At 33.0% G+C, this 16,972-nt stretch overlaps 1 protein-coding gene across 5 annotated transcripts in view; it reads right to left on the bottom strand.

The window, feature by feature from the left end:
- Positions 1-16,972, bottom strand: part of ZNF711 (ZFX family zinc finger ZNF711) — a 29,598-nt gene that overhangs the window by 6,414 nt on the left and 6,212 nt on the right. For all 5 annotated transcript variants that reach the window (XM_016213299.2, XM_016213298.2, XM_016213302.2 and 2 more), the window contains 3 exons: positions 12,057-12,611; positions 1,948-2,103; positions 1,132-1,269 (listed from right to left, as the gene is read on the bottom strand). In XM_016213299.2, coding sequence (XP_016068785.1) covers positions 1,132-1,269; positions 1,948-2,103; positions 12,057-12,611 — 849 coding nt within the window. The remainder of the gene's footprint in view (positions 1-1,131; positions 1,270-1,947; positions 2,104-12,056; positions 12,612-16,972) is intronic.

Genomic DNA, 16,972 nt, shown 5'->3' on the forward strand with positions numbered 1-16,972 from the left:
CCTTCTACTGTGCCCCTTTACTTACCAATGATGAAAAAATAAAAATAAAGAATCTAGAGACCAAATAGAAATTATTTCATTTAACTCTACCTCTCCAATCAAATCCTCTAGAATAAATTGTTTTGATATTTTCAGGTGCAGTATATTATTCATGTTTGGGATTGGAATTCAGTTTCCCATGGCTTCTAAGGGAAGGAAATTTGAGGAGTGGGGATCAAAATGCACTAGAAGTAAAGATGGGTACTGTAAAGGTAATGCACGTAAGTAGAAGCTCTTGCCTTTCTAGGGCAAAACAAAGTAGTTTTTGTCTCAGCATGGCAAAAAGAAGAAACCTTAGGGAAGGGCTGCATTCCTAAAGAAGTGAGGAGAAAGTAGGCAGAAAGCAAACTGTCTTCACAAGGAAATGCCAGGAAAGGAAATCTGAGGATCTTTTATCACTCTGTGGTACTCAGCCCTGAGAAGCTTTAAGCAGCAGCTACTTGGAGACCATCAACGGCATCATAAGTAAAGATCCTGGCAGTTTGACTTGGAAAAATACTTACTCAACTAATGCCTCAGGGAGAGTAGGCTAACAGTTTGCATTTCCACTGCTAAACTCAGAGAGAGGCCGACAGTGCTAATTGCCATGTGGAAAGAACACTGGCAGTAGAGTGGGATAGGTAGAAGTTCAAATCCTAACTTCCTCACTTAATATTGGAATGATCTTGGGTAAATACTGAACTTCCCTGAGCATTTTTTTCCTGTATAAAACAGGGATAATATCACCTACTTCAGAGATGAAGCATAAGAATTAAATGAGATAATATACACATGAAATATCTACTAACATACAGAAAGTAGATTCCCAATAATTCCCTGTACCTTTGTGGGCTCTACTGAAGTCGACAACAGTATGTTGCTGATCTCTGTATCCTTGGTTATCTGGACACAGTATTTCATGTTTGCTGATTTGAACAATACATGTATGCATGAATGGTTAAAAGGACCCTTCTCTTTTAATTATAGTAAAGGGTCAAGCTTATTTTAGTGACCTCCGTTCTTATATAGAGCTTGTATCTCTGAGAATGGTTTATTTTTTAAAAGAATACATAATGGCTACTAATAAGCCAATCCAGTGCCCTTTTTTCTTACTGATATCATCTTCTTCTTGAGAAGAATCTTTAACTGCCATGTAAACCATCTTCTCCCGTTGCATTCGGCTCTGGTCAAGCACTCCAGCTACAGAATGTCCATTGGTGTACTCACTCTCTGTGACAATTTCTGTTCCACCTTAAAAATTAAAACACATATCAAAATAGAGAAATATCATGGAATAATTTCTTAAATTAATAAGGAGAATATATAAGAAATATTTTTCTTTAGAAAAATATTCTCCCAAAATATTCCAATATAAATTTCTAAGTGTCAAAAAAATTCTTATAATTTAGTTTAATTGTTCAGTTGTCACTGACAAATGTTAATACATCACACTTATATGACAAGCATTCTATAAGTCCTTTACATGCATATACCAATTTAATCTTTGCAACAGTACTATGAGGTAGTTACTATCATTATGGTTACTTTATGGATGAGAAAACTGAGGCAGAAGGAGGTTAAGTAACTCACCAAAGGCCACTCATCTAAATGGCAGAACTAGGATTAAAATCCAAGCAGGCTATCCAAGCCTGCCCTTAAATACTCATTATAATTTCCAACTGTAAACTAAATCCTCTCCACTCATTCATTTTAATACTTCAACTGTAATTTTCTACTCATGTTTGAAAGAATCTAAGTATGATATATTCTGCATTCCTGCTTTATATTCATACACAATTTTTTTTGTATTCCATCCCCAAAGAAACCTATAAAAAATCTGTACTTTTAAGTCAATTTTAGTATAGTCTCCAAAAAAGCTAAGTTCTAATTCTTGACTATCACAACAATAAACTATCATTAGTTTTGTACCTATTTCAACATCATCTTCAGCCTCAGCTTTAAATATATACACTTTTATTACTTCTGAACCAAATCCATCTTCTTTAACATCTTCTTGTGAACCATCACTGCCGATTTTTAATGGTGTGTTCCCCATATGCTCCAATTTTTCCCCAACATCATCCACTGCAAAATATAAAAATGAAACTATTTCAGTCAAAAAGTACCATGGACATTTAGTGGGTGTTAAGCGTAAGTGCAACAAGACATAATGTGTTAACCGCCTACCCACTATATTCACCTAATGAACTATTATGCAATCATTAAAAGTAGTATATTTCATGGAACAAATAAAAATCAGAAATATAATCTAAAAAAAAAAACCAAAACGGTGTACAAAATCAGATATACTACATGATCACAATTATATAAAAAACTATTCACAGATTTCAATAAATGTATCTAACATATTAAATAACAATACAGCTTTCATTAAAATGGTTTGAGAAAAAATGAAATAATCTTCCATCACATTCAACATTTTAAGTTAAACCTTAATACTAAATTTAATAACATAAAAGTAGAACACAAAATACATGGTGTTCATAAAATATGCTCACATAAACAATTCCCAAATTGAAAAAGCTGTATTTCTAAAACCAATTAACATATGAAATTTAGAATTGGGGAAAAAAAGGAAACAGAAAGCACCTAAATGATTTTATAAAAAGGACTTTTCAGAAATCATTACAAAAATAAAATCTTAGTAAATACTCTTAATTTCTGTTGATTCAATGGAAGACATCTTCAAACCAGAAATTCTGTAAACTTCTAGATTTGCCAACATATGCTTTACTTTAAAATCATATACGTAGGTAAAGCAACATTATTTGAGAATATTACTTACATTTTAAGTATACTTAAAAATTTTGATTCTCTGTTACACAATCTTTAAGAATATCATTTAGTTTCACATGAATACTATGCACAAATTGTGCAATGAACATATTAATAAACTTTTTTTCTATCATAAATATTAAGCAATTTATTCTCACCAAATATTAAATGCTTACCAATTTTTATTTTAAAGTTTGTCCCTAAAAAATGGAAATATAATCTAAATTGAAGATCTGTTCCCCCTTATTATGTACATCATAATAGTACCATATATGAAACATGAAATTGTGAAGCCTCTAACTACACCTAAAGAATTCCAGAAGTACTGAAAACAGAATAGAAAATGACACTATAAAGTTTGGGAAGCATGGGTCAAAGTCTAGATTTTCCCTACCTCACTTTCAAATTTGATACATACGTTTTCAAAAATAGTCCTTTTGCCTTTCAAAACGGTGACAAACAATAAATTTTAGAAATTCTTTTAAAATGCAAAGCTACTTTAACTTTGTGATTAAATATAAACTTAATACTATTTAAGAGTTCAAACTGTTTACTATCAATAAAAGAAAGCATCAAAGTGATCAATATAAGTAAGCTAAATATTTTCATTCTTGCATAGCCTCTAACCCTATTACTACATTTTTGGCAAATATTTTGGGGAAACAATAGAACAAGTTAAAATGAAAAAAAGATGATGACATATCTGATAATATGGCTTAATAGCTTCTCTTTTTAAATAGAGGTTATTATGTTCAGTAAAATAACTCAGTCAGAGAGACAAATACTATATGATTTCACTTATATGTGGAATCAAAAGAACAGAATAAACAAACAAAATTGAAATAGACTCATAGACACAAGGAATGGACTGATGGTTTCCCAGAGCGGACAGGGGTTGGGGGAACTGGGAGAAAGAGGTGAAGGGATTAGGAAGTACAAATTAGTAGCTACAAAATAGTCATGGGAGATGCAAAGTACAGCATAGAAAATATAGTCAATAATATTGCAATGACAACGTATGGTGCCAGTCTATTTCTGGGCACTCTATTCTGTTCCACTGAGCTTTTCGTCTGTTTTTATGCCAGTACCATGCTGTTTTGTCCTTGTACTATAGCTTGATATCAGGTATGGTGATAACTCCAACTTTCTTCCTCTTTCTCAAGATTGTTGAGGCTGTGCTGGGTCTTTTGTGGCTCCATGTAAATTTTTTGTTTGTTTGTTCTAGTTCTGTGAAACACGCCAATGGTACTTGATAGTAATGGCCTTGAATCTATAGATTGCTTTGGGTAGCATTGATATTTTAATGATGTTAAGTCTTCCTATCTATGAACACGGTATATGCTTTCATTTATTTGTATCTTCTTCAATTCCTTTCTTCAGTATCTTATAATTTTCCAAGTACAGGTCTTTTATCTCCTTGGTTAATTTATTACTAGTTTTTGTTGTTGTTGTTTTGTGATGCAGTTGTAAATGGGATAATTTTCTTACCTTCTTTTTCTCATAATCCATTATTGGTGTATAAAAATGAAACCAATTTCTGAATATTAATTTTGTACCTGCTACTTTACTGAATTCATATATCAGTTCTAGTAGTTTTTGGTGGAATTTTTAGGGTTTTCTATGTATAATATCCTGTCATCTGCAAATATTGACAGCTTTACTTCCTCCTTTCCAATTTGGACACCTTATATTTCTTCTTGTCTCACTGCTGTGGCTAGGACTTCCAGTACTATGTTGAATAAGAGTGGTGAAAGTGGACAACCTTGTCTTGTTCCTGATCTTAAGGAAAATGCATTTAGTTTTTCCTGAGTATGATGTTGACTGTGGGTTTACCATAAATGGCCTTTACTATGTTGAGGTATGTTCCCTCTATTCCCACTTTGCTGAAAGCTTTTGTCATCAATGGTGCTAGATTTTATCAAATGCTTTTTCTGCATCTATTGATACGATCATATGATTTTTATCCTTCATTTTGTTTATGTGATGTATCACATTTATTGATTTGTAGATATCAACCTTGCATCCCAAGAATAACTCTCGCTTGATCATGGTATATGACCTTTTTAATGTATTGTTGGATATGGTTTGCTAATATTGTGTTGAGGGTTTTTGCATCTATGTTCATCAAGGATAGTGGCCTATAATTCCCTTTCTCTGTCGTGTCCTTATCTGGTTTTGGAATTAGGATAATGCTGGCCTCATAAAATGAACTTGAAAGTCTTCCCTCCTCTTGAATTTTCTGGAATAGTTTAAAAAAGATAGGTATTAGTTCTTTGAATATTTGGTAACATTCACCTGTGAAGCGACCTGGTCCAAGACTTTTGGTTGCTGAGATTTTTTTTTTTTTTTTTTTTTTTATGACTGCTTCAATTTCATTAGTTTTATTTGGTCTGTTCATATTTTCTGTCTCTTAAAAAACATTGGTAATAATCTATTTTATTCTGTTACTAAACTTTTTAATTTTTTAAAAAATTTTTAATGTTGACATTATTGCAGAAGTCCACCTTTGCTCACCTCCACCCTCCTCCTCCTCCCTCTTCCTTGGCCTTTACCAAATTATTGTCTGTGTCCGTGGAGTATGCATATGTTCTTTAGCTATTTCCTTCACCTTCTTTATACAGTCACCCCCCATCCCCCTCCCCTTGGGCATGGGCCAATGTGTTCCATGTATTCATGCTTCTGGTTCCATTTTGTTCATCAATTTATTTTGTTCATTAGATTCCACATATTAGAGAGATCATCTGTTTCTTCTTGATTCAGTTTTGGAGGATTGTATATTTCTAGGAATTTATCCATTTCTTCCAGAATGTCCAATTCTTGTCCAATGGCATATAGTTGTTCATAATATTTTCTTATAATCCTTTGTATTTCTGTGGTGTCAGATGTTACTTCTCCTCTTTCATTTCAGATTTTATTTATTTGGCTCCTCTCTCTTTTCTTCTAAATGAATCTGGTTAAAGGTTCATCAATGTTGTTTATCTTTTCAAAGAAACAGCTCTTGGTTTCATTGATGTTTTATATTGTTTTTTAAACTTTATTTCATTTATTTCCACTCTGATCTTTATTTCTTTACTTCTACTCACTTTGGCCTTTGTTGTTCTTTTTCTAGGTCCTTTAAGTGTAAGGTTAGATAGTTTGAGATTTTTCTTGCTTCTTGAGGTATATCAAGATCAACTGCCGTCCAATGGGTGCTTGCAGACCTTTGTGGTAGGGTAGGGTAGGGTCTCAGAGAGTTGTTAGGGTGAGGCCAGCAGAGTTTATCAGACCCAAATAAATCAAGATTTGGCCATCTGAAGGGAGGGCTCTGCACAGGAATGGTGACACTGGTTGGACGTAATAGGAAAAAATGGCCCCTACCCAAGAGCCACACAACTCAGTTTTTCTCAGTCTGCCTGGACTTCCTGGAGCCTTTTTTGCACCTAGGGAACAAGGTGGCCCCAGCTCACTGACAATATTGCACAGTCACCAGGAGTAGGGAGGGTATAGATAGTGGTTCTCCTATTGTTGAGCTAGTGGATCTCCCTTGAGGTGGGGGGGGGGGTGCATAGCTGCTCTGACATGCCAGGGAGTGCTCTGTTGTTCTTGGGGGGCGATGGGGGTTTGCAGATGGGGAGGGCTGAGGAAGGGGCTCTTCTGTTCTAGCAAGGGAGTTGGGGAAACAGACACAGCAGCTCAGTGGTGCATGTGTGGGGGAAATGGTAGAAGGAGTTGGGGGAAAGGGCACCATTGCTTGAGGAAAAGGGAACAAGACAAGAGCAGCAGCTCTTTGTGTGTGTGTGTGTGTGTGTGTGTGTGTGTTTGTGTGTGTGTGTGGCAGTGTGTATATGGCAGTGTGGAGAAGGAGGTGTGGTGGAGATGGGAGGGGTGCCGCTGGTAGTGGGGAGAAACAGTCGGGGTGGGGTGGTAGTGGTGGTGGCCAGGGCACCACTGGCTGCTCTATTATCCGGTGCACATGCGGCCACTGTTATGGACAATCAATTGATTTTATAAATAGGTCCTCAAAGACTCTTTTTTCCCCTCCTATAAATACACAATTTTATTTGCTATTTTCAGGGGAAACTTAGGCATTAAACTGTAAGCTGATAAAATACAGATACTTTAAAAAGTATAAAAGTATAAATATCCTCTTAGAATAAATTTTAGTGAATTAAGTCTTCTTGATGCATTTAGTATTCAGAATACCCCAAATTCAAACATAAACATTTTGCTTGTTTTAAGGCTTGCAATATTCAAGTCTCAGGGTGCTGTTTCTCAACTCATATGCCATTCTACCCAATAATAAACAAGTAATATTACCTACACATTAGAATTGTATTGGCACTAAATATAACATAAATGAGTAAGGTGCACTGTTGGCCAACACTGCAAAGTGATAACGTTTGATATTCTTTTATAACCCATTGACACAATATGATAAAAATTTTATTTTAGTAAAATGAATATAATATTCCTTTTTAAAGCTAAGTAGGCCTTTTACTGTACCCTTTTTATGTTATATTCCAAAATTATATGGTGGGTACGATAGCAGATAGCAGTATACAGTGTCTTGATGTAGCTCAGGGATGGGGTCAAGATATGTGTAAAATATTTGTATTTCAAAATGCTTTAGTGAACAAAAATTAGTAACATTTTATTACAAAGGTGTTCTATACCTAGGTATATACCTAAAAGATCTGAAAACATATATCTGCAGAAAAATTTGTACATGATATTCAGAGCAGCATTATTCATAATAGACAAAAAGTTGAAACAACCCAAATGTCCATCATATAACAAATAGATAAATAAAATGTATATCCATATAATGAAATATTATTTGGTAATAAAAATGAAGTACTGACACATGCTACATGGATAATCCTTGAAAGCATTATGCTAAGTGGCAGAAGCCAGACACAAGAGGCCACATAGTATATACTTCCATTTATATGAAAATTTTAGAATAGGCAAATCTATAGTAAGAGAAATTGAATCAGTGGTTGTCTGGGGGGGGGTGAAGTGGGGGAGGTGACTGATAGAGGGTATCGGGTTTCCTTGTGAGGTGAAGAAAATATTCTAAAATTGATTATGGTAACAGTTGTACAATTCCATTGAAAATGCACATCTAAAAACCATTGAAATGCACATCTTAAATGGTGAATTATATGGCATGTGAATTATATCTCAATAAAGCTATTATATTAAAAAGATTATAAAAGGCAATTACTTTTCTCTTTTACCCCTGAAACTGATGAAGTTGATGAGACCTCCCCTAATGACCTTATCAAGATATTGCGCTTCATATAAAAATATGTTCATGAAGAAAATATAAACTGATTTTATACATCAAAAATAATTTAAACACAGCATATTGGTTCATTATTTAAAGGAACTTCCGTCTTTCAGTGATGCTTTTTAAATTTTATTTTTATTTTATTATTTTTTATCTTTATTGTTGGAAGTATTACAGATGTCCCTTTTTCTTCCCATTGACCCCTTCCACCCCGCCCCACCCACCTCCCCAGTCCCTCACCATACCACTGTTTGTGTCCTTGGGTTATGTAATTATAAATTCTTTGGTTAATCTCCCCCCCCTCCACCCCTCTGATACTCATCAGCCTGATCCATGCTTCCATGTCATTGAATATATTCTGTTCATCAGTTTATTAAATTCTTTAGATTCCACATATAAGTGAGATTATGTGGTGTTTGTCTCTCTCTGCCTGGCTTATTTCCCTTAGCATAATATTCTCCAGGTCCATCCATACTGTTCCAAAGGGTACGAGATATTTCTTCTTTACATGATGGGCACTTGGACTGTTTCCAGATCTTAGCTATTGTAAATTGTGCTGCTGTGAATGTAGAGGTGCACAAGTTCTTTCTGATTGGTGTTTCGGGTTTTTTAGGATATGTTCCTAGAAGTGGGATCACTGAGTCAAATGCCAGTTCAATTTTTAATTTTTTGAGGAAACTCCGTACTGCTTTCCATAGTGGTTGCACCAGTCTGCATTCCCACCAGCAGTGTACTAGGATTCCCTTTTCTCCACACCCTCGTCAGCACTTGCCATTTGTTGATGGTAGCGATTCTTACAGGTGTGAAATCATACCTCATTGTGAATTTAATTTGCATCTCTCTGATGAATAGTGACTTTCAGCATTTTTTCATGTCTCTTGGCCATATGTGTGTCATCTTTATAGAAGTGTCTATTTAGGTCTTTTAACCATTTTTTAATTGGATTGTCTTCCTTTTGTTCAGTCGTATGAGTTCTTTATATATTTTGGATATTAACCCTTTATCAGAGGTGTCATTGGCAAATATGTGGCCTTCCTTTTCATTTTGTTGATGGTTTCTTTTGCTGTGAAGAACCTTTTTATTTTGATGTGGTTTCATTTGTTTATTTTCTCCTTTGCTTCTCTTGTCCTAGGAGATGTATGGGCAAACATATTGCTACAAGATATGTCTGAGATTTTGCTGCCTACGTTTTCTTCTAAGATTTTTATGGTTTCACGTCTTACATTTAAGTCTTTTATCCATTTTGAGTTTATTTTTGTGTATGGTGTAAGTTGGTGGTCTAATTTCATTTTTTGCATGTACCTGTCCAATTTTACCAACATCATTTACTGAAGAGACTATCTTTACTCCATTGTATATTCTTGCCTCCTTTGTCAAATATTAATTGACCACAAGGGCGTGGGTCGATTTCTGGGTTCTCTGTTTTGTTCCACTTATCTATATGTCTGTTCTTGTGCCAGTACCAGGCTGTTTTGATTACAGTGGCTTTGTAGTATAACTTGATATCTGGTATTATGATCTCTCCAACGTTGTTTTTCTTTCTCAAGATTGCCGTGGTGGAACAGGGTCTTTTTTGGTTCCATATAAATTTTTGAATAGTTTGTTCTAGATCTGTGAAATATATTGTTGGTATTTTAATAAGGATTGCATTGAATTTATATATTCCTTTGGGTAGTATGGACATTTTAGTGAAGTTAATTCTTCCAATCCATGAACACGGTATTTTCTTACACTTGTTTATGTCTTCTTTTATCTGATTTTGCAGCGTCCTGTAGTTTTCCGAGTACAGTTCTTTTACTTTCTTGGTTAAGTTTATTCTTAAGTATCTAAATTTTTTTGTTGCAATGGTAAATGGGATTGTTTTTTTAGTTTCTCTTTCTGAGACTACATTATTGGTGTATAAAAATGCCATCAATTTCTAAGTGTTCAGTGATGTTTTTTATAAAAGAAATCATCACCTATAACTGTCTTAATGGGTGTTAGGTATTTTTAAAGAAAAACAAATCTAAGGTAACTTTAGACAGATACAGTTATCTTATTAATATCCAAGTTATTTAGTAAAAGTGGGAGAGCTTAACCATCTACTAAGACAAAAAATTTGCAAAGTGTGCCCTAAAAGCAGGAAAAATTGAAAATATCTATCTTTAAAAAAAAAACAACAAAGAAGAGGACTTTTAAAGTTAATTTAACTTTGAAGCCTTTCAAGGAAATTTATTCCCAGATTCCTGAAAGATTCAATGGCCGACAGAAACCAAAAGGTAAGCAAAATGAAGTAAAGATTAAGAGATGGAAAAAAAAGCTACATTAAAGTATGATAAAATAAAATATGTGAAGATGGTAAGAGTACCTAGTCTCAATTTGAGTATCATCTTTATAAAATATAGTAAAAAATCTGGATGGTAGGAAAATTGGTGATATAATAAATACTTAATTTCTGTATATTTGTATATCTCATTTTCAAAATTAAAAAATGCTTAAGTTTTAAAGGTATTTTTTAAAAAGTGTTATTGTTTCTCTGCTAACGAATAAAGAGTTTATAAATCCTTAGTTTAAATTCCTCTTAGAATGACCTTGTTGCAGTTCCAATATTATTCAAACAATACAGTATTTTGTATAATCTTCAATATATTAAAGTAGAAGGATACAAATCTTCTGTATTTGACATATATAGTAATATCAAGATAAATAAACTAAAATATTCTGGAGACTTAAAAGAAACCTTTTGTAGAATTAAGTCACAGAAGATATGTTAAGGGATGACTATTCACAATATATATGATGTCTACATTTTAAACCATGGTAATACCAAAGAGTTTAATTTGACAAGTGCCCTTTTAAGGGCACATTGAATTTATTTTGGTACAGAAAGACTACCAACTTTGCCACAACATTTTATACAATCATAACCATAGGTTTTTTTAAATGTCAGGTTAAGATGTAAATGTGGACTTGCTTTAGTAAACCACATTAATTTAAAAAGAGATAACATTTGCACAGTCTTTTAGTGGCTTGAATCATTCTCTTAAAAACAATGTAAATATTCACCTTCAAAACTGCATATAGAGGGAAAAGTTAACACACTAGATTTCAAAATCATATTTAAAAATTAAATTAATCTAATTTTTTTAGTTTTAAATTCACTGATACACACGTATAACATACAATCACTGTATACATACATACACATACTTTAGTTCCCAATCAACCTTTTTTTAATTTTGTAAAGAAAAGAACAAAATCCTCTGTGGAAAAATGAAGTCTTTATCGAATCTTTACTACTTCCAGCACAAACCCTTCAAATTTTATAAAGTATAGAACTATTTCTATATCTAGCTCCATCAATAACTTATCATTAGATTTTTATTATTGTTGCTATTCAAGCAAATGGACCACTTAGAATGAAAACAAGATATTTCTATCTTCCTCCTTCAGACAGAATAAAATAAACACACATATTTACACAAAGAGAAAAAACAACACGGGGAGAATTGTACAACACAATCTGAGTCTATAATTTACTTTTCAAGTATTTCATAAAAATCTAATTACACATTTATGAACATATTATGGTTAAATTCCTAAGCAAAACTGAACTAACATCTCCAGTACCTGCCATATTAAAAACAAAGCAGTGGCTACCGAAAATAAATTTCCCATTTTAAAATGTACACATTTACCATTAAAATTTTGTATCAATGTTCTTATTGTACCTTCCATATCTGTATTTCTGTTCTAAGATACTACAAAATTGCATTACTTTATTTTATTTTGGGTATGAATTTTCATTGATTAAATAAAAAATATGAGCAAATTCAAAAAAGTATCTTAACAATAGTTTTGAAAAAAAATATTTTTTAAAAAAATTACCCCCATGACTTTTATTAAATAAACCCCTCATCCATCCCTCAAAAACTTTCCAGGTTATATATAAATCAATCTCTCAAGTAATTATGGACTTTGTTTCACTTACATGATATCATTAAGTAGTCTTCAGAAGTACTCTTGACATCATCTTCATCCTCCTCATCATCATCATCTTCGGTTTTAATAGTAACTGTAGATCCAGGAACACCACCAGCTGTTTGAATCACGGTTTCTGTATCTGAATTAGTTACAAGAACCTCCTCTGATACCATTGTGGGAGAGTCAACTCCTGAAACACAATCTTGGACCACATGTTCTAAGTGTCCATCAGGACCAGTAACAATGTCAGCCACAAAAACCTGCTCAGGTACTCTAACAGTTTCTGTAATTAGCTCAGAAGTCAATATGTGTTCACCATCATCTTCCTCTAAATCTTCTTCAATGGCCACATCAGCTTCAAGTACAGCTTCAGGAACAATTACACCTTCTGTTACTACATCGGTCTCAGTGATTATATCAGGCCCATGGACAACTTCAGCTGCAAGGCCATGATCAAGAGTTATCCCATCATCTGTGACAACATCAGAAACTAATACAGCCTCAGGAACTGAAACAACAATATGGTCTCCATCGATATGCGCAGTACCAGCCATTCCAGCCACTATAATACAAACAATTATCCAAAAGGTAAAGTCATGTTATTAATTAAGAGAACTGTATTTAATGTTAGATGACATAAATATTTTTAAAGTATGAAATAGGCCTGTCCAAAGTATCATTTAACAAAAAAATCACTGACAATTTGAGTTCAATAAAAACCATTACCAACCAAGAAGGGGGGTGAAAGTGGATGAAAACAAAATTGGTAAAATCTAAATTAGGACCTTAAAAATAATGTATTTTATTTTTATGTAAAACATAAAGTCACAGTGATATATCATTACACACCAATTAGAATAGCTGAAATAAAAAACTGATAACGGGTTGGTGAGGATGTGGAGAAAGTTAGTATCTCATATACTGCTGGTGGGAATGCAAAATGTAGAAAATAATTTGGCAGTTTATTATAAAACTAAACATGCATTTACCATAAAACCTATCAACTGCACTCTAGGGAATTTTCTAGTTATTAAAACATGTGTTTACACACACACACACACAAAAAAAAACTGTATATGAATATTCACAAAAGCTCATAGTAACTATTATTCATGGTAGTAAAAAATTGAAAATAGCCCAAATGTCCTTCAGCAGTGAATGGTTGGTTAAACCAACTCTGGCACATCCTTACCATGAAATACTACTCAGCAATAAAAAAGGATAAACTATTGATACATTCAACAACCTGAATGAATCTCCAGAAAATTATGCTCAGTGCAAAAAGTCAATTACCAAAGTTTACAATACTGTATAATGTATAAATGGAATCATTTCTATAACATTCACAAAATCAGAAAATTATGCATATGGAAAATAAATTAGCAGTTGCCAAGGGTTTGTGTGTGTATGTGTGTGTGTGTGTGTGACTAGATTGGCATAACATATATATGGTGATGGAACAGTTTGTATCTTCATTGTGGTGGCATTTACACAAATCTGTATATGGGATAAAACTGCATAGAACTATATACACGCACACGCAAATGTATGCAAAAAATGGTAACAACTGAATGAAGTGTGTACTCTAGTTAGCAATAATGCACTAATGTTAATTTCTTGGTTTTGATATTATACTACAGTTATGAAGATGTCAGCATTGGAAGAAGATGAGTGAAGGGTAAACGGGACTCTACTATTTTTCTACTTCTGATGAGTCTAGTATTTCAATTAAAATTAAAGTAAAAAGGACACATAAACATAAGAGTGCTAGCTAATATGTTAAATTAGGTGACTTAAAAATGACAAGGTTAATATATTATAAAATATGTATTCTAAGCCTAAAAGTCCTTGAACTTCTTTATTTTATAAGAATTAAAGGCCTTTTTTAACACCTGATTTTGGGGGATAAAACAAACTCATTTTACAAAGTTTTGTTTTTGATAAAAAATTATACATATGGAACTTTAAATTGTATTAAATTCTAAATTAACCTGCACTGAAAAAAGCTTTAAATAACTTGGGAACTATGGTAAACATCAAATCCTACTTCCCTTGTAAATATTGTTAGTGTAAAATTCTTTCATGAGGATTTCTTTTAAATTCTGCCTCCCTGAGGTGGTACAGTAAACAATTTAATCAAGTTTAATAAAGTGGACCAGGTTATAACAAAATTATCTATATGAAATAATCCAGTACAAAAGCTTTTGCATATAATGATCACTTTCTTTTTTTTTTAAATATATCTTTATTGATTTCAGAGAGAGGAAAGGAGAGGGAGAGATAGAGATAGAAACATCAATGATGAGAGAGTCATTGATCGGCTAGCCCGCAACCCAGGCATGTGCCCTGACCGGGAATCGAACCCTGATCGCCTGGATCCTAGGTCGATGCTCAACCGCTGAGCTACGCCTGGCCGGGCTAATAATCACTTTCTATAAAGTAATACCTGAAAGAACGTCATTTGCTACAGAGTATTCACTATTATAAACCAATTCATTATGGCAGTTAGTTACCAAGTTCAGATGGAGACCAGTAGACACTGTTAATACCCTAATCCATCAAAAAAGCTAAGTGAGAAGGGAAAGCTGCCTTTGAAGATAATCTTCCTTTCAATCTTTATGTATCTGTCTCACTATTCTCAAACTGTCACCTACATCACCATATTATCCTAAAAGAACACAGCCTCAATCAAAATCTGGTAGAAAAAAGGAGTATGTATACAAGTAGTACTTCCTCTTCATTTGTTACTCCAGTGGCCATTTTGGAGACAGGGAGGGCAGGTTTCAAATTTAGCATTCAACCAGACTGGCAATATCATTTTTAGCAAGGAAAAATTAAATGTTAAACCTATAAAATTCAGAGCATGGAAATTCTATGTATATAAACAATAAATTAATATTTTATAAAAACCTTTTCACAAGTCAGGCTTAAATTATAGGAAATTCTATTTATTTCAGAGTACTGCTGAAGGTTAGTTTGGTTCTTGAGAGTAGATACTAAGAGAGGATGGAATAATGCTAGTGCTGGCCTGGGTTCCAATAAACCTGGTTGGGAAGATTCTAAAACAGATGGAATAAGTGCTTTTCCGTTCATCTAGCCTCTACTCTAGTAGGAATTTACAGGTCAAAATAAATCTAATCCAAAAGAAATCCAAATAAACTTGCTTACTCTGAACTAAATCATCTCAAATAGCCTAGACCAAGAATCGATGAGTTTTCCACAGGGTACTGACAGATTACTCAGACCAAGATCCAAGACTCCTATGAAATTTTGCTCTTTCCTCTTACCAGCTCATCTGTTAGATTCCACCGAATATCTAAACAAAGTCACATATTTAGCCATACAATAGCTATATTTATTGAGCACTGACTATGCACCAAGCAACCTGCTAATGCTTTTACATATATTATCTCATTTAAGCCTCAAAACAACTGTATAATAAAGTAAGTTGTTATTACCCCCATTTTAAATATGAACTATGTTTTAGAGCGGTTAAAGAAGCTTGCTCTAGGCTCAAGCTGGGAACTAAACTCATTGTTTGACTCCAGACTGGACTTTATTTTTATACTTGCCTAAAAAAAGGAGAAGAAAATGTATTTACTCTAGAGGCTGCTTTTTAAGAGATTTATAAGATCAACCAAGTGAATAGCTACTAAAGGAATAGTTTGAGAAAGAGTAAAACTATCACTTAAATTTCAAAGCATTTAGTAAGCAGCATTAAATGGCATTAATAATTTATCTCACTAGGTAACAAAATTATAAACAGTAAGAAAAAATAATTTAAAATGTGTTAAATAAATAAGATAACCAGATAACAGTAAGAAACAAGTCATCATTTCAAGCATTTTCCATTTACTAAAGTTATTTCATTTAAATGTGAATACTTGGAATTTCACTATAGGGGTAGTATAAAATTTGGTATTTGTTAAGTCTATCTTGGGCCACTATCTAAGGCTGTTTTTCTATTTAAGTCCCAAAGCAACACAGACTTTTTGCAGCAACAAAATCTTAAACAACTATTAAATTCAGTGGCACAGATTCCAAGGGCAACCATTATACTGAGACATGACAAAGTTATTACATAATTTTGTAAAGTTTAAAATCTCAAATATCCTTAAAAAAACTAGTGTAATGAGTTTCTGAATTAAATTCATGTTTCAGATTCTTTTTTCCCCAAATAAAAAAAAAAAAGTAAAGTTCTTTTATATAAAAATTAAAAAAACAACTGTAAACTGGGGAACTTATTTAAAATTTGCAACACAAAAACATTATTGCTCTTATTTAATTAGAAAGCACTTACATATTTATAGTAGCCATCCCATCCCCAACCAAGAATCTTATGGAATTTAGAGATCCTGTGCCACATAATATATTTACTTGGCTAGCTCTACCTGTATATGCTAAACTCTGTTTCACAAATATTATTAACTTATGATATTGCAAATATCTAAGTTTTATGTTTGCAGAAATTTAAAGAGAATATATCTAATTTCTAATTAAATTTTAGAATTAGAAAAGCTTAATGGATGGAGTGAGTACTAACCACAGGACGGCTGGTTTCAGAAAGAAACTCAAATTACCAGAGCTAAAATTTTTATTGTCAAAAATACTCCAAATAAAGGTCCCTTTAGATTTAGACTTGTTTGATACCTTTGTATTTCTTAAAATAACGTACAAAAAATGAAAAGACCCATATATGAAATTGAGCTCGTTATTGTACATCAAAAAATATAAATAGCTCCTTCTTACCTTCTAAAAATTTCAGAATTTATTTAGTAAGGACAAATGGAAACCTAACTTATATTTTGGGCCAACATCATCCCTAAACAGAAATGAGTGAAAATTACCCATGTTAGCCATTTCTGATATAATTAGATATTCAACAAAATAATTTAACCAAAAATGTAAAAGCAATTTAGTTGC

Source organism: Miniopterus natalensis, chromosome X (genome assembly GCF_054644295.1).
Source record: "Miniopterus natalensis isolate mMinNat1 chromosome X, mMinNat1.hap1, whole genome shotgun sequence".
Lineage (NCBI taxonomy): Eukaryota > Metazoa > Chordata > Mammalia > Chiroptera > Miniopteridae > Miniopterus > Miniopterus natalensis.